Raw genomic sequence first — 17,531 nt, 5'->3', positions numbered from 1 at the left:
TTTTGCTGACATTAGTCTCATTTGTTAGTTGCCACAACAATTAACTCTTGATGTAATTTCATAAATACGATCTGAAAAGAATAGAATATACACTAATCTTATCCGCGAACATAAGTTTCAGGAGCTGTCTTGCTTCAGTCAAGACAAATCAATATCATCTATTTCCTTACAGAAAGGAAATCAAGCTGGACCAGCAAATAATACAATGAAATTGGTAACATAACATCTTCAATGCATAAGAAATTTTGCATTTTGTTTTTAGGTAAGTTCGATATTACAGGCAACGTTCGATAACTTTCCTCCTCGAGTAAAGAACAACCTAACTAACACTAGTCAACCTGTTGATCCACCGAGAAACAAGAGTTCCATACAATGGCTTGCATTGACATGCTTGAAGTACCTGAATATGACGCTCTCAGTGAATGTAAGAAAAAATTACATTTTATAAAATGATCAAAGCAATTTCGTTTTATGTTTAAATATAGACGTTAACAAATTAATGACCGTTGTTATTTTAGTTACTTTCTAGAATTGCGATTTATTTGAATCAATTTTATCTCTTTATGGCTCAAATAGATTCCGTACTCTAGATGTTATTTAGATGAAAAAGACATGTTTGCCCTTGATCATTCCATTCAAGACTTTTCTATATATAATAATAGAAAAAGTCAAGAAAAGAAAAAGGAAATAACTAAAAATAATTACTAATTATTGTCCATGAATTCCTAAGTTTTATGTTTGATGCGCCAATTATCCATTTGAAAATCAACGTAACGTGTTACTTTTTTTTTTCTTTCTTTTCAAAGGAAAAAGAAAGTTTATAAAGTAAGAGAATAATTATTTTCAGGAAATTTTCAAAAAATAATTGTGTTGTTTAATATGAATGAGGGTGTAAGAAAATATTTTGTAGCATCGGAATTTGTTATTGTCTAACTTCAAATTCTATATTAATTTATCAATTAACTGCATTATATTTCAATAATATTTGTAGCATTAAATATGTTGATGTTACTTTAATATTGCAATATTTTTTTACCAAATCAAATTGGGAATGTTAAAGAATCCGACCCGACCCGACCGAAATAAAAATAGGAATATAAGCGCCAGCAGTGAATTACTACTAACATATATCTATAGATACCCTAGAAAATCAAATCGAGTGTTGCGATGGCGCAGAAAAGGAAGAATGATGGAAAATTAGCAGAGAGTTCGTCTTGTAAGAAACAGAAGACGAAGGGAAAGGCTAATTTTATCTTTTCTGCTCTATTGTCCTTTATAACCAACAACAATTTTTTACTTAAATTAGGGAAGAAGAACCCGCCCTCAATTGATCACCTGGACGTTGATGATTCGGTAAATCTATCTTATTTGTTGTTGATTAAACATACTATTTTTCTAATTTTGTGATTCAAAAATCTCTGGATCAGGGTATTATTGTTTTTATATTCTGATTCAAAAAATAAAAATATAGTCTTTAAATTTGAATTAGGAAACTCAAGCTCTACTCTTGAACTTGTGTTCATGGATTCAAAATTTGTATGTCTCAATAAAAATATTACGTATAATTTTTTTGTTGAGGAGGTTCGGGTGGACACCACCTAGATCCGCCCCGTAGGTGCGTGTTTTCTGGTAAATAGGAATAATGCATGCTATCTCCGTAATTTTTATATCCTTTTTGAGTACATTGCTCTGTATTCTCATATTCAATTCTATTAGTATTTGTTAGTGAATACCCGTTTTGTCAAATGTTGAATACTTTATAAAAATTGTCTTTCTTGTTCTATCTAGATCACGGTTCAGTTTCCTGAGGAAATACTTGCCAACATCCTCAGCAGGTTACCTGTGCAGTCTCTTGTTCGATTCAAATGTGTTTCCAAATTTTGGACAACATTGATATCTGATCCTTATTTTACAAAGAAGCATCTCAATCGTGCCAAGAATGACCATGATTCCCAAAAGCTTCTTATCTACCAATGGGGCCCTAAGGATTCTACCTTCTCCCTATATTGTTGTCCTTTATCGCCGGTTCAACAGGTTAAGGATGTACAAAAACTTAAACTTGATTCCCCTTCAACCCTTAAACCAAGGAGTTGCCTGATCCACTGTTGTTACAATGGCTTAGCTATTATCGAGATTCATGCTAAATATCGTGCCAAAATTTTGCTGTGGAACCCCTCCATAAGAGAATCAATAGTACTTCCCCCTCTGGGATGTCCCGGGGATGGACGTTCTCGTTTTGGTTTGGGTTATGACTCAAGCAGTGGAGAGTATAAGATCATTCATATGCACCAGAACCTAGAAGGTCCCAATTATCCTAATGAAATTCTCGCGTTGAAAGATGGCTCTTGGAGAAGTATTGATGAACATCCTCGTGCCAATCGCTGTTGGTTTTATGCCTCAGATTCTTTGCCATTTATACATGCGGCATTTCATTGGATCCAGGTTTCAAGAAATTATTTTGTGGTGATTTCGTTTAATATTTCAAATGAAGTGTACGGAGAGATACCTTTGTCAGAGGAAATATTAAGCTTGAAGGCAGGCCCTGACACTGTTGGCGTTTCTGTGTTGGAAGGAATGCTTTGTGTTCATTCTAATCTCTTTTTTACGGGAAATGGTACTTTTAAGGTATGGGTATTAAAAGAGTATGGTGTCAAGGAATCTTGGATGCCATTGTTAACTATAGTAAAAGATACTCCGTATGTTTATGCCGCGCCGAGACATAGGTTTGCGGATGGTGAAGTGCTATTCTGGTGCCTGAATATTGAAACTAGAGGGCACACATTTAGGACGGTCAGTAGACCATTTAGATCATGGCCTCGATGGGTAACTAGAGGGCACACATTTAGTATGGTCAGTAGACCATTTAGATCATGGCCTCGATGTGATACCATTCAAGGTGGACATGCTTTTACAGAAAGTTTGATATCTCCAAAATCACTTACTTATTAGTTTCTTAATGTATGATGGAAGAACTTTTTTTTAAAAAAAAATGTTATAACCTTTACTCTTATTAGTTTAGCTATTGCTCATTCACCAGTTTCAATATTTATTACTAAAACTGTTTGCTTTTGTTTATTTCAGTTTTTCAGAGTATCTACTTCATTGTGTGGTCTTCTCTTTTACTTATTACTAAGTTTCACGAGGTTTAACATTCGTAGTCTCGTTAACTTTCCCAAGGTCCCCGGGCTCTGTTGGATCGAGCGTTTCTATTGGCTAGTACCTCACTATTGTAACCTATAAGTAGTCTACAGGTCCATCGATTCTGTTAGTGCATAAGGATAGGATAGATGGACTGAAAAAAGAAATGCAGATTCTGTTGTTATGTGTCAAAGAATCATTGGACCAACTCTGCCAACATGTTATCATCCATGCTCAACGAGTATTGTCATTTTGTAGATCAATAAAACTCATCATTAGCTCCTTAAGATTTATAAACCGCGGAACATTAAACCATATAGTATGATCAAATTTCTTGCTCACTACTGGATCACGAAAAGTTTTCTTGACTAAGGTGGTTTTCCCTACACCTCTTGTTCCAACAACACAATGCAATTTCCATCGGGAAGTAACCAATCAACAAGCATGATTCATAATTCTCAATGCCTACAAGCTCTGCATCATCATCAAGAACTACTTCTTAGAGCCTTGACACCTTCTAACATTATTAAAAGATTATCATTTTGAGCTTTAAATAACTTTTCAGACATCAATGAATGATGGCCATGATCCTTTTTCTTGAAAATTTTTGCAAACATGGAATGTCTTGGACATCATGAGCAATTGTTTGATCCATACTTGTAATTCAACATCTTCTTTGTCTTTTGCATCAGCTACTCGCGAGAAGCCTTTTGAAACCTACTAGTTGAAGCTGTAGCCTTCCTCTGCTCAACATGGGTCCATGACATGCTTCTTTCCTGCTTTGTCTTTCTGTCTGTGAAATTAATTACTTGTTTTTAGGATTAGTCCACAATGTGAAGTGTTCATTTCTATCATTGGGTGTTTGCATCACTCTCCATATCCCTTTATTGGATTTAAGACCAGGGCCAGGTTGTTGTGATAAATAGAACTAGGTGACTGAGAATCTGCATTCTGATTGATACAAGTATATGTATATGTTGTGAACCCAAACACATGTTTGGTGCCTACATCATGTGATAAAAGTTCAGGGATCTTAATTGTTCATTATCCTTGTGGTATTAATCTTCTATCTCCCTCTATTCTCAACGTATTATCCTGGTGCTCTAAAGCTCCAAAAGGAGAGGGAGGTAGCTAAAGCAGAGAAGAAGGACAGGAAGATGGAAAAGAAAGAAAAGAGAACAAGGCAAAAAACATCAGACAAACTTTCACAACAAAAATTGCCTTCCACTAGGCTTCCTCTAGTATTCAAAAAAATGTCACTCTGTCTACACAATTGTAAGATAATGTTTCGAAAGTATCCACCTTTGTTCAGTACATGACAATTGTAAGCTAATGTTTTGAAAGTATACACATTGAACAATATAGTATAGTTTTTTCCGTGTACTATGTTTGTACTGTAATCAGAATATGAATGAGTGAAGTCTGACTGGGTAGTCGGGATCAGATCTATCTGATGATGATGGTGTGTGAGTGTGACTGGGTAGGTAGGTGGGATCAGATCCATGGCTAGTGGAGGGAATCTCAATGATTGAGACAGAGTTGGATGCCTGTGATGAAGTACCATTGCTAGGCATTACATCCGCAGCCTGATTGAAAAGTCCTCTTACAACTTGAACAGATGTGCGGATGAACCATGTCATGGCTCCACTCAAGCAACTAAGCAAACCTAATAAAAGAACTCCAAGTTAGTTATCATACCAAATCCAGTCAAGAAATGAATACAACATCAAATTCTGAACCTGTCATGTGTCATGTCCCGCCACTTCACAGTTCAAATTTGGCACCGAAATAAGGGAGAAGAATTTAGAGTTGTGGAGAAGTTAGTAGAACACTCTAGAACTCCTAGAGAATTTCCAAGAAACTCTAGAATAACTTAGAAGCTTTCTAGAATTTGTAGAGAATTCTAAAATGAGACCAAGTGTAAATATTATAGGGACTTGCCCAATAGTTTTTAATTGCACTTTAGCCCCTAGGTCGTAGTATAAATAGATGGAGTATTCATTTGTAAATCATCCAAGAAAGTTGTAAGCAATCCTCCAAGCAATATAAAGCCTTCTTTCAAAGCTTTTCAAATCATTCTAAGTCTTTCTTCGCATTCTCTTAGCGATCTAGTGGCTTACTTGAGCTTACAAGATCGTGAAAGATTCGTGAGTAAATTGTCAAGTGCCGCACAGAGCTTTAGCGAAAACTCTAAGTCTGTGACACATGGCTCCACTCAAACAACTAAGCAAACCTAATAAAAGAACTCGAAGTTAGTTATCATACCAAACCCAGTCAAGAAATGAATACAACATCAATTCTAACAAAACCGAACTGAATACAACAATGCAGTCAAGAAATTAGGGTTAAGTCGTAATACAACATCAATTCTAACAAAATCTAACTGAATACAGCAATGCAGTCAAGAAATTAGGGTTAAGAATTAGAAGAAGTGATTCTAGATACTCGTAATACAATATCAAATTTAACAAAATTAAATACAAGGGTTTCAAACGATCGAAAAAGTTGATAATAAAGCAATTGAAATAGAGAAGAAGACAATACCTCTTCTTGGAGGATTCTGAAGCAAATTGTGTATGTACTCAGCCTTAGAGTTGTTCTTAACATAGTCAAAGTATCACCAGATCTACTACCCAGTTTATCCATACATTGATTCAGAGCGTTCAGTGGATTGTTGAGAGTGTCGAAGGCATTCGAAACAACACAGCCTTGGCACATAGAAGATGGTTGATACATTTGACACGCCCAGCAACGAGTGCTCAATCCCAGAGGGCAACTCCTCCATTAATCTCTGCAATCGCGCAATTGATATTTTTTTTAGGTTTATTATTTAGATTATTCATGTTTGATTGTGTGTTTCGAAGGAAAATGATACTATTTATTATAATATTATATTCATTAAAATAATATAATATAATATAATACAAATTAATATGATTCAATACATTATAAAGTAGTTTTTCGATAGGAAAAGAGATAAAAGGAGGGGGAGTTGGCTATAATTGAGACAATTCGGATGGAGGATATGAATTTTTTCGAGATAGCTAACCATTTTTTTCACCCTGAGAGGATGAATGTAATTCAACTCAAATGAAATGAGAGGTACTACAAACGAGTTGATAGTCCTCGTCGAGGTAGGAGTTAGAGCCTACAACTTGAAAAGCGTAATGCACTTTGATATATATTACTCAAATTTCTTGATAATTGCGAGCATAATGTATTTTGATATATATTACTCAAATTTCTTGATAGTTGCGACCTGATGATTGTTTCTCCCTTTCAATTTGTTTGTTTTAAGACATTTTGGTACACGTATATTTAATTAAAGATCACAAGATTTGAAAATCACTCAACATAAAAAACGATTCAAACATTCCAATTATTTAATAGCGCTTTTTTGAAGGTACTATTTCATTGAAATTTGGACTAGGGAGAAGAATTGTACTTCAGTTAATTAGATAAAGTCTTGTATTTGCTGACATTAGTCTATTTTGTTAGTTGCCAAAACAATACTCTCGATGTAATTTTACAAGTAGAATCTGAAAAGAATAGGATATACACATATCTTTTCTGTGAACACAAGTTTCAGGAGCTGTCTTGCTTCAGTCAGACAAATCAATTTCATCTATTTCCTTACAGAAAGGAAATCAAGCTGGACCAGCTAATGATACAATGAAATTGGTAACATAACATCTTCAATGCATATGAAATTTTGCATTTTGTTTTCAGGTAAGTTCGATATTACAGGCAACGTTCGATAACTTTCCTCCTCGAGTAAAGAACAACCTAACTAACTAGACAACCTGTTGATCCACCAAGAAACAGGAGTGCCATACAATGGCTTGCATTGACATGCTTGAAGTACCTGAATATGGTGCTCTCGGTGAGTGTTGATCTATTCCAACGAAGTAAACTTTGCAGCGATTCTGAAATAAAAAATCTTAGCAACCTCCAATTCCCTGACCAAAAATGACGAAGAACGAGGGAGATAAGACTGACAACAGACATGTTTACGAGCAAAAGAGAAGCGAACAACTTGAGAAGAAAAGACACTATGTATGAATAACAGTACACTAACAGTGTGCAAAATGAAGTATGTTAAGCTCATGTATTTGCAAAGAGGATGAGGGGCAATCTCTGGATAGAGTGTTGAGATAAGACATCAACACTAAGCACGCTGCTGCAGAATTGGAGCTGTTAGATTAAAGTAACACCTGGTTATAAATGCAAGAGAGTAACTACATTCTGCAAATTTGTTTCTCGTAAGATTGGTGTCACGAGGCACACTCTTAATGCAGAAAGAGCAAGCAGACTAAAACAAACTTATTTCTTGGTTAGTTCCCACTTGTCTTGTTGGATTGCAATTATGAAGAAATGGTGACAATGTAAGTTGATTCAAATATGTTACTTTAGAGCACAATTCCACTGCTTATAGTTATATTATAGCATTACCAAGCTGCAGAAAAAGTAACTACTCTTCAAAGCTAAACGGACGTTGGTTGCAAATGGATATAGAGGATTCATATAGCCAAACACACCCACTTAGGGATTGAGGCACAATTGTTACTGTAGTTGATGGTGGTTCCTTTTCTATCTTTATATAGACCTATCTCTCACTATCTAACAAAGAAAGGCTGAGGGCGGACATCGGAACGTCAGGGGCATGCTAATACTGGCGAATTTAGGAACCCCTCTATGACACGACAGCCAAAAAAGAGGCCACCTTGATAGACTAATTCACTTTAAGAGGAAAACACTCTGTTAAAAGAAGCATTAACGTAATAAACTTTATATAAAGACATTCTGGTGTCAACGATGGTTTCCAAGAGAAGTACATAAGAAATAATGGAGTATTCATATACACCTCCATACCCAATGGACTTGGAAATTCTCAAATGTTTTCATCAAGTCTCTGGAGAAGACCACTAGATGTCTTCAATAAGACATATCAAAGGAAGACTGCGGACTGCCTTATAGCAAAAAGATGAATTCTAGCAATTCAGTTTCAGGAGAGTTCAAAGTGTGAAGACCTCCGAAGTAAATGCAGTTATAAGCTTACAAACAGATCCAACGAATCATGGTTACAATTTTGATTGCAAAAAGAAAAGAGATTGAAATCTAACTTGGCTTGTAATCTCTACTTTCCGAAACCACATATGAGTACTTCTATAATGCTACCACAATTTAGTTAAACCTACATATAGCATAATTCCATCTAGTTGGAGCAGGACTCTCAGCAGTTGGGATAACGAAAACAACAACGAAAGAACTACATTGTTCATAAAAATTGGAACTTTTACCAAGAATAACATTGTGCCAACTTAAAGCTATATAAGTTCTATATTTCTTCTACACAAACTACTATCTAGTTCCACAATCAATATCACACATCATATTGATATTCACCAATGAAATCGAATAACATTCAACAATTACCAAAACACTAGACATGAGGGAATGAGTTTTTTAAAAAATACCTTCATTTAACACCATTGAAAATCATTCCTCAACTTCAGAAACAAGCTTAAAAGCTCGAATTTTTCCTCATCTAATTCCGCGAAAAAGGAAAAAAACGTCAATCCTCCTCATCACTCTCATCACTAAAATAACCCTTTCTCTTCTCCTTCCTTGCTTGCTTATTGAATTCGTCATTATCTCCTTTCAATAACCTCTCCTCTGCTCCTCTATCCACTACAGAAGCCCAATCATCGTCATCAAAACGCGCTCCCCCTTCATCATCCGCCTCCTCCTCTTCCTCGTTGTCCTCCCACTCCCCACCCCTACCCTCATCACCCCCCTTTCCTCCTCCTCCACCACCACCCCTCCGCCCTTTCTTCGGTGGCTCAGGCCTTTCCCTAGGTCCAAGCAAATTCTTCGGACACTCATACGATAAATGCCCTTCTTCCCCACATTCATAACACCTACTCTTATCCTTATAAACCTTCTTCCTTATAAACTCAGCAGCACGGCCATTATCAGAAGCAATTGACGCAGTTAGGGTTCGTCCATTCAGGACTTTTTTGTCAATTCCTTTCACAGCTTTAATTGCATCTTCTCTAGAAACGAAAAGGATGAACGCTACCCCACGGCTCTTTCGAGTGACCCGATCTTTAACTACAGTTACCTTTGCAACCTTGCCGAAAGTGGAGAAGATTGTATGGAGGTCGGAATTTGTCAGGGTATAATCGAGATTACTCACGTAAACTGTTGACTTTGATGGAGCTAGTCCACCGCTCCCGCTGCTTCCGCCGCCGCCGTGAGAGGATTTTGAAGTGGAAACGTTTTTGGATGTGGCGGAAGACGACGGCGCCGGTGATGGTGCGGAGGAGTATCGGTAGTAAAAGGTGTCGTCTTCGTCGTCATCTTCGCTGTACTTTCTCTTCCTCGACATTTTACAATATTTTTTTTTTCCACTGAGGAGCTTCAGTTAATCCATAATAAAAGGGGTGGACCAATCCATGACTAATAAGTACTCTTTCATTTAATCTATATCGGATTCGAATCCTTATATACAAAAGTCTTCTTTCTCCATTAAGAGGTCTTGGTTCGAGTCTTCCTAAGCATGAAATCGCAGATCTCAAATTTGAATCCCTATATACAAAGTCTTCTTTATCCACTAAAAGGTCCTGAATTCGAATACCTTGATTAGGTGTATTTAGTCGAACTTTCATGTCAATATCGCTTTACCCAAGCGAATCCAAATACATGGCAACCAAACACCAAGTAGGAAAAAATGGGTGGGATTAGCCTTCCAAATTAAAAATATTAAATTGGTATTAAAGTTAACTATATTAAAATTACATGAAAGTTGAAACAATTCAAACCTTACTAACAAAAGCACAACACTAGTAAAAAGATTAAAAATAAGACTTGAAGCATAAAAAACACATCTGAACTACTTTTTAACTATCGAGCACACGAAAACATATTTAAGAATGTCTACCCAAGTTAGCTTAGGACACGATAAACTCGAGTCAAATTGAATGAATATTAGATCATTCATATAGTCGAATCCAACTTAATTTGTGAATTTAACGTAAATGAACAATTAATTTATTCACAACATTAGCTCAAAAGACATATAATGTGCCTTCAAAATGCCTTTCTGACTTCAAATGTTTATCATGTCTCAAATGCGATTCAGAAAGTTTTCATCATTGCTTGGTTCAAACATATACTGGGTAAAGAAAGTTTGGACAAACGTCACGAAATTCTTAGTCGTTGCCAAAGAGGCCACCTAATATCAAGATAGAGCAACATTTACAGATATCTGAGAACCATGAAACGCGTAATCAGAGATCATATTGAAGCAACCAAGTTTTCAGGTTCAGTCGTCTGCTGAGAAAGGGTGCCTCTAGTCCACCTCTTTAGCATCTCTAAGGCGGCTTGAGGCTGATCCATTGGAACCATGTGTCCAGCATCATGAACCTATTATGCATTTGACCATAAGACATTTAGCTCAAACATTTATCATTATATGTAAAATGAAAATAAGGTCGTTAATAGATGGATGCAGGGTCGATAAAGAAAGGCACCTTGAGGAAACTTAAAGGCCCGTGGCTTCTCAACAATCCTGCTTCAGAACCGTTAACTTCAAAGGGGACTTCGGTAGATGCTACAAACTCTTTCTGACCTTTCCATTCCATGGCCTGAACCCATCTCGAGTTACCTGGTAAAGAAACGATTTTATGACATCCGAACATTTATTTATTTTTGAAACTGTAACTTTCTGAACAAATTTCCATTATCGAGCTAAAGGATAATCTGATGCCTTACCAAGCCAGTTGCAAATGAGATCATATTCTCCAGCATACACAAGCAGCTTTATTCCATCCTCGAGCAAGGTTGGAATTCCTACTTCGGAGTTCCTCATCCAGTCAATAAGCATTGCCTGGTACACAGTAGTACTACACGAGACAAACTCTATATCCTCAACGCCAAGAGCCTTTTTAACAGAGCGCAGATTCAGCATTTTCTCCATGTCTGAGAAGTCGTAGCAGAGTCGTCCCACACACTTCTTTCTGATGTCATAGTGCTGCAGACCAAAAACTTAATTTATCAGAAACATAGTTAACCAGTCATTTGTTCACAACTTTGGAAGGCATGTCCGCGGGATAATGTAACCCTCTGAATAATTAAAAACATCACCTTGAAGTGAAAGGTTTACTATGCTGGTATCCCAAACAAGTTGGGGTCGGCTGTATGAATAATTGAATATATACCATGTTTCTCCACTTAAATTCATCTTTGGCCAACATTACAATAGAAGTTCTTTATATTATTTATTGGAATAAAAATCTCTCACAACAATTTATAAAAGATAAATTTCTAGGATCATTTCTACTCTTTGTGAGGCTGCTGACACACCTATTTCTCTACAAAGTACAGAATATGTGTAACAAGCACGACAATTAGTAGAAAATGAATGGCAGAAATGGATAAGAACTTACATTGATGTCAACCCCGGCACTTGCGCGGACAGCAGTGAATATAGAATTGCAAACAAAATAAGCCGCCAAGCAAGAGACTTTCCCATCAGTGCCTAAAAGAAGGAAAACAGACAGAGAAACTGAGAAGCAAAACAGAGTACAGAGAATTGATTTGCTGTGAGTGCAAGAACATCCATTTATGTCGGGACAATACCCCAGCCCCCTTTATACCCTTTTTCATCCCAGGGAAATCCAAAATGAGTCAAATGATATGGAGGAAAGAAAGAAAGTAAACAGGATGTACCACAAAGGTTTACTGCGACTTCACAAACTGGAATTAGTTTGTTGATACGATCATGAGTAGACTTCGAAATTAATCCCATGTCCAATGCATAGTCAGTGTATGCAGGGTATTGTATTTTGGGATCTGTAAGCCCATTCCCAATGGCAAATCCCTAGTCAAATACATCCAATGAAGTCAAGAGACATGATTAAGGAAATAAAAATACAACAGCTGGTGAAATGTGGTACCTTTAAGTTTATATGTGTTCCTTCTTTACCCTTATTTCCTTTGTGTACTCTTGCAGCAAAAGCAGGAATGTAGTGCCCAGCATATGATTCTCCGGTTATGTAGAAATCGTTCTTTACAAGCTCTGGATGCTCCTCAAAGAATGCCTATATCATTATTAATGATCATATCAACACAAAAAAGTCAGGATTGTAATTATCTTTGTTGCACATCAAATTAGAAAAATGTACTGTCTGACTGTCTCCACCAAGAAGGAAGAAACTAATAATCAAACCACAACAATCATTCAAAACTTGAAGAAGCAGACAAGTAGAGGAAAAAACACTAAAATCTGTAAACCTATGTTGTCAACTGATTAAATGACGAAAATATTCGACATGGAATTCATCTGAATACAGTGAGTAAGGGCCGAATAGGTAATTGTGTAGTGTCTTAAAGGTGGTTAGGCCAAGTTCTGGTAAAACTTCCGGGTTAAAAGCTGTAATACATGCTAACTAAAAGCATGCAAGAGGGAAATAACTAACCAACAAGTCTTCTAAAAGAAAATTAAGCAAACAGCTGCAAGTTCCAGTAAAAAACAAGGAACCCATTCCATGAAGAAGGTTCCTGAATACTGCAAAAAGGTTGAGGGACAGGATGTGCTGGCAGGTGACCACATTCTTGCCATTAAACATTTGGATACTGCCTCTTTTTTGCCTGGGACCAGAACACATGCATCAAACACCTATAAGGCTCACTCATCAGCACAGTGTAAGGCTCGAGTCCTAGGGTATAACATCTCTCCTATAATCTATACATGTAAGAGGTCATTAGTTCTTTAAGGCTTGGGTACTAGTGTTCAGAAACTGAGCCTTTTGAGCTCTTTGAGAAACCCTGTACACCAGTGTAACCCCTTTTTGCATCTCACACGTAGACTGGTGATCAACACACAAACAAGAGAACTAACAAGCACAGCACACTCGAAGAGTCCAAGCAGCTATCTAAAAGGGATCTCAGACACATCAATAAAACCCTTACTATCACCAGTAATTAAATTTTTCACCCGGAACCAATTCTAGACAGGTCAGCAGCGAGATAGAGGTATCTTACATCACCATAGCAACCCATCATTAGACCATACTAGGTGATGGTAAATATATCATCGTTAAAGAATTCTCCTACTAATTTCAGTCTTTTCTCCAACTCTTCCCATAGTTGCCCATAATAAGCATCATGACTCATGTCTATTCGTCAATATCACAACTTCAGTGAGATAGAAAACGTTTCATAAACGGATTCTTGAAAGAAGATCACAGGTGTTTGGTAATTGTTTATCATTCTGTCTGCACACTATCTAAGACAACAATTTTATTAACAAAAAAAGGTCACAAGTGACTTTGTATCCCGGTAGTTTGATTGTGATCAGGATACTGAAGTTGTGATTTTACCCCCAAGTACAGTTTCTCCATAATATAGAAAAGTTTATCACCCTTTTTTGAATAGGTGGAATGTTTATCATCCTTTAGAAGCAGCATAAATTACCCAATGTAGCAAACCTTATAATAACATATATGAAACCAGGAATTGATAGGTAAGAAAACATTTGGAAGCCATAGTGTCATCATAAGACTATGATCTGAACGGAGGAATTCCACAGGAGTGTGTGCATATATAAATAAAAGGTTCCAAGTTGTCTTGAGGGTTTATTTTCAAACCTGAATAAAGTCATACAAGTCGTCGCTAACACATGTTTCAGTGTGACAGAGGTCACGCCTGTCAGAACTGTAACTGAAGCCAGTACCTGTAGGTTGGTCTACATAGATAAGGTTTGATACCTGCAGAATTAACATGTAGACATAAATTAGTGTCCTTAAAGGACAAAAAGGAAATTCTAATAACGAAAATGAACCAACTACTTTAATCTAAGAAACATGCAGAAAATTTCATCCTGTAAGACTTGGCAATCAAATTCCAAGTTCCAATCAAAACTCAAACCACCAGCACCAAAACTGAAGTTCCTGTGGAACCTGAAATACATTCCTATCTGCAGTATCAAACTGCCATGCAGGCAATTTAATTTCAAAGAGTAGAAGGAAGAAAGCAGACAGAAGTATGTCATCAGGGAAATGTAATTTTTTTTTGAGAAGGAAAACGTTTGTCAACATTGATCTAGTTTCATGTACACGGTTCCCTCTTGGAGAAGGATATGCAGAAGCTTAGATTATTGAAGCTTTGGTAAGCGGAATCAAGAACTGATGTCTTTATATTGATGATTCGTCTGTTTATGCAAAATATTGAACCAGAGAAGGACATGTTATTAACTGTTCTGTTTCACAACATATTCATAATTGCCATTTCATTTTTTATTCAGCGAAAAAAGAAAATGGAAATTATGAATATTTTTTCCCACAAAACAGTTTCTTAATTGCCTTTTCCAATTATTCTTTTTGTTTAAAAGAAAATGATACTATCACACAGAAACTTCCACAATGAACAAATTATTAAGCTGACTGGAGAAAGCAAGTGCACCAATATTGGCAGAGCAAAATCCATTCGTCCATGGGAGATTTATGTACTACTCTTAACTTTCATATATCACAGAGAGGAAACAAGAGAAAGTCTTATTGCAATCAAGCTGAACCATTGAATAAAGCGCATGAAGGTAAACTGCAACTATTAGTTTGATGGTAAACTGCAACTATTGCTTGAGCACAAGCTTTTTTCTTTACGCACCACAAGATACAGTGGTTAACTGACAAGAAACTACTAAGACTGAAAAGCTACTTTCAAAGATAGTCAATACCTTGTCCCACCCATATTCATTCGGCACAAGTGACAAATTTTTTGAAATAGAAAAAGGTCCATTTTCATAGAAAAGGGCCAATTCACTACTGCAACCAGGCCCTCCACTCAACCAGATGACAACAGGGTCATCCTTACTTCCGCGTGATTCAAAGAAGAAATAGAACAACCTACAAATGGAAGATGACACAGTTCAATAAATAAGAGACCACACAACAACAAGTAGCTGGTTGATAAGATAGACCAGAACATGACGATATAAAGCAGGATTTCCCAGGAGATGTACATTTTAACAATTAATCACGAAGGAGAAATATTACAATGAAACAAGCTGATGTACATCTCTAAGCACACTGAAGGTCTTAAAATATAATTGTCTTAATAAAAATAAGTCGTAGTTATTTAGCAATCTAACAGTAAACACATTTTTCCACAAAAGTTACTAACACTGATACTTGAAGATAAATATATGAGCACAGCAAAATATTTCTACATTAAACAATTAATCTACTAAATCTCAATCCCAAACTAATTGCATTTGGTTGTATACATTTGTCTATACCAATTCACTCTACTTGGATCCCTTTTCAACTGTTGCATTTGAGTTTCCAAAACGTGAAGTGAATGAGTAGGTAAATAAAGGAGTTCATACAAGGGTGTGGGGCATAAGACTACACGGAACTTGCTACAGTCCTAACAGACCAAAATGCAATCCAACACATGTCGATGCAGGGCATATGAGAAAGTAACCCCCTCCACCCACCCCTAAAAACCCCAAAACTAGACCTTTATTGAATGCCTAAACCATGGAAATCCAAGCAAATTTCACCTTCATCAAGAAATGAATTAGGCTACCAGAACTGTACTCCTTTTCTCCTGTAAGGATATGACGCCTAGGTCTAACTCAGCCCCAAAATCTAGCTCATTAATAGGGAGAATTACCCAAATCCATATAACCGCACTATACTCTAACACCCCCTTCGCGCTCAGGCCCAACTGGAGAGTGGATCAAAAGCCCAACCTGACTCTGATACCATGTAAAGATGCCTAAGTCAACTTCAAAAGTTAGCTCATGAGGAAAGGATTATCCAAATCCATATTAGCCGACCGTCCGTCTATTGTGGGGCTTTAACCCACCTAACATTTTCCAACTTGCATGACAATTTTTAATTTTGTGATATTTGAAAATGACTGTTATCATCTCAATATAACTGTCACAATCAACAAACTATTCAAATCCATTTATCTATTCATGATAATCAGGTTTTAATGTGATGTTTTATATATATATCAAATCACCTTTTACACCATTATCTTATTCCTAACATAACATAACATAACATAACATAACAAAACAACGCAATTACTTTCTTAAACTCCATATTAAATCACACAATAATATAATAGAAATCACCCTAGGGTTCCAAAAGTTACCTAGCAGCATGAGAATGCTTAATCTTATAATAACCAGCATGATGCCCCAAATCTTCAAATGAAACACTAGAATTTGCCAAATTAGGGAATGAGAATCGCTTCTCAACGATTCTAGAACCTTCATCGTCGGTCTGAAACGGATCCCGATCGACAATGTTATCTGATTCCTTAGGAAACAAATTGAGCTCCCGAATCAATTTCCCCGCCTGCTTCGATGCGAACCTCGAAGGAAATACTGAAATCTTCGCGAATGAAAATGAAGGAAAAACAACAAGGAGAAGAAGAAGAAGATGATGAGGAAGCTTCATTTGCGGCATGTTTGGGGTTTGAAGGGAAAGTGTTTTGTGTGTGACAGATAAATATTTGTGAAAATATGGTTTTGCGTGCGAGAGAGGAGAGTGAGCTAACGGTCCACGTAGAGTGCACACTTTCCAAGAAACTGCCACACTCTATTTTAGACAAAATTACAAAAAAACGGTTGTTATTTTCGAAGGTGTACGTCAATTTTATTTGGTTATTTTTGAAAAATTCTCGCGATTTAAGTGCATTAAACTCAAGTAAAAGAATAAAAACATACTGAAGAAATACAAGACAATATTTTATCTTAATACGCGACCTCGAGTCTTTTCTATCTAGAGTCATGCCCTTATGTATGAAACTGTGTAATCAGCTCTCCCTAATATCTTTTCATTCTACCTCTATCCCTCCATGTACCCTCAACAGCTAGTCTCTCGCACCTCTTTCACTGGAATGCATGCCTAGACCATCTTAGTTTTGCTTCCCTCATCTTGTCTCCCACAGAGATTACTCTCACCTTCTCCCAGATAGCCGCATTTTTAATTTTGTCCCTCCTAGCTAGTGTGTCCGACTTACACATACATCTCAACATCCTTATCTCCGCAACATGTATCTTTTGAACATGTGAATTATTGACTGACCAACACTCTACCTCATACAACAAGGATAATCCCGTCTAACCATCACCATATAAAACTTACGTTAAATTTAAATGATATCTTTTATCGCATAAGATCTAGAGACAAGACTCCATTTCATCCAAGTCACCCCAAAGCGATGTATGACATCATTAACGATGTCTCATTTTAAATTCTATAAACTAAAAATTTATTAGAAAAAACGAAAATAACTTTCAAATTTTGAAATGAAAATGCAAAATAAATTGTCATCCGGACAACTCAACCAAATGACAAGTGCATATA

General features: G+C 36.5%; 3 protein-coding genes across 6 annotated transcripts; 1 reads left to right on the top strand and 2 right to left on the bottom strand.

Annotated features, from left to right (window-relative positions):
• Positions 1-301: 301 nt before the first annotated feature.
• Positions 302-9,564, bottom strand: LOC125843953 (U11/U12 small nuclear ribonucleoprotein 31 kDa protein). 4 transcript variants are annotated; one of them, XM_049523156.1, is made up of 3 exons: positions 8,616-9,564; positions 6,925-7,064; positions 302-319 (listed from the first exon to the last, which is right to left on the bottom strand). In XM_049523156.1, the coding sequence occupies exon 1, from the start codon at positions 9,527-9,529 to the stop codon at positions 8,714-8,716; it is 816 nt and encodes a 271-aa protein (XP_049379113.1). In that variant the 5' UTR covers positions 9,530-9,564; the 3' UTR covers positions 302-319; positions 6,925-7,064; positions 8,616-8,713. The 4 variants fall into 4 exon arrangements, with proteins under 4 accessions (XP_049379113.1, XP_049379112.1, XP_049379114.1 ...); XM_049523155.1 differs by lacking the exon at positions 302-319 and having other exon boundaries at positions 6,655-7,064; XM_049523157.1 differs by lacking the exon at positions 302-319 and having other exon boundaries at positions 6,711-7,097.
• On the top strand, positions 1,168-3,021 carry LOC125846058 (F-box/kelch-repeat protein At3g23880-like). Its single transcript, XM_049525517.1, has 2 exons — positions 1,168-1,353; positions 1,789-3,021. The coding sequence occupies exons 1-2, from the start codon at positions 1,168-1,170 to the stop codon at positions 2,947-2,949; spliced, it is 1,347 nt and encodes a 448-aa protein (XP_049381474.1). The 3' UTR covers positions 2,950-3,021.
• Positions 9,565-10,317: 753 nt separating the features above from the next.
• On the bottom strand, positions 10,318-16,744 carry LOC125843951 (serine carboxypeptidase-like). Its single transcript, XM_049523154.1, has 9 exons — positions 16,312-16,744; positions 14,879-15,047; positions 13,791-13,910; positions 12,099-12,242; positions 11,872-12,022; positions 11,589-11,680; positions 10,915-11,173; positions 10,674-10,807; positions 10,318-10,566 (listed from the first exon to the last, which is right to left on the bottom strand). Exons 1-9 carry the CDS (start codon positions 16,626-16,628, stop codon positions 10,438-10,440), a joined length of 1,515 nt encoding a protein of 504 aa, XP_049379111.1. The 5' UTR covers positions 16,629-16,744; the 3' UTR covers positions 10,318-10,437.
• Between the last annotated feature and the right edge of the window lie 787 nt (positions 16,745-17,531).

This window comes from Solanum stenotomum, chromosome 11 (genome assembly GCF_019186545.1).
Source record: "Solanum stenotomum isolate F172 chromosome 11, ASM1918654v1, whole genome shotgun sequence".
NCBI classification, from domain to species: domain Eukaryota; kingdom Viridiplantae; phylum Streptophyta; class Magnoliopsida; order Solanales; family Solanaceae; genus Solanum; species Solanum stenotomum.
This window is presented reverse-complemented; position numbering and strand designations above follow the sequence as displayed.

Bases quoted from the DNA above. Each gene is read 5' to 3' on its own strand.
- LOC125846058 (XM_049525517.1), top strand. From the start codon at position 1,168: ATGGCGCAGAAAAGGAAGAATGATGGAAAATTAGCAGAGAGTTCGTCT. The intron at 1,354-1,788 runs GTAAATCTATCT...TGTTCTATCTAG, and splicing joins ACCTGGACGTTGATGATTCG to ATCACGGTTCAGTTTCCTGA.
- LOC125843951 (XM_049523154.1), bottom strand. From the start codon at position 16,628: ATGCCGCAAATGAAGCTTCCTCATCATCTTCTTCTTCTTCTCCTTGTT. The intron at 15,048-16,311 runs GTAACTTTTGGA...TTCCATTTGTAG, and splicing joins AAGCATTCTCATGCTGCTAG to GTTGTTCTATTTCTTCTTTG. The intron at 13,911-14,878 runs GTATTGACTATC...TTAATTCTGCAG, and splicing joins ATGAATATGGGTGGGACAAG to GTATCAAACCTTATCTATGT.
- LOC125843953 (XM_049523156.1), bottom strand. From the start codon at position 9,529: ATGTCGAGGAAGAGAAAGTACAGCGAAGATGACGACGAAGACGACACC.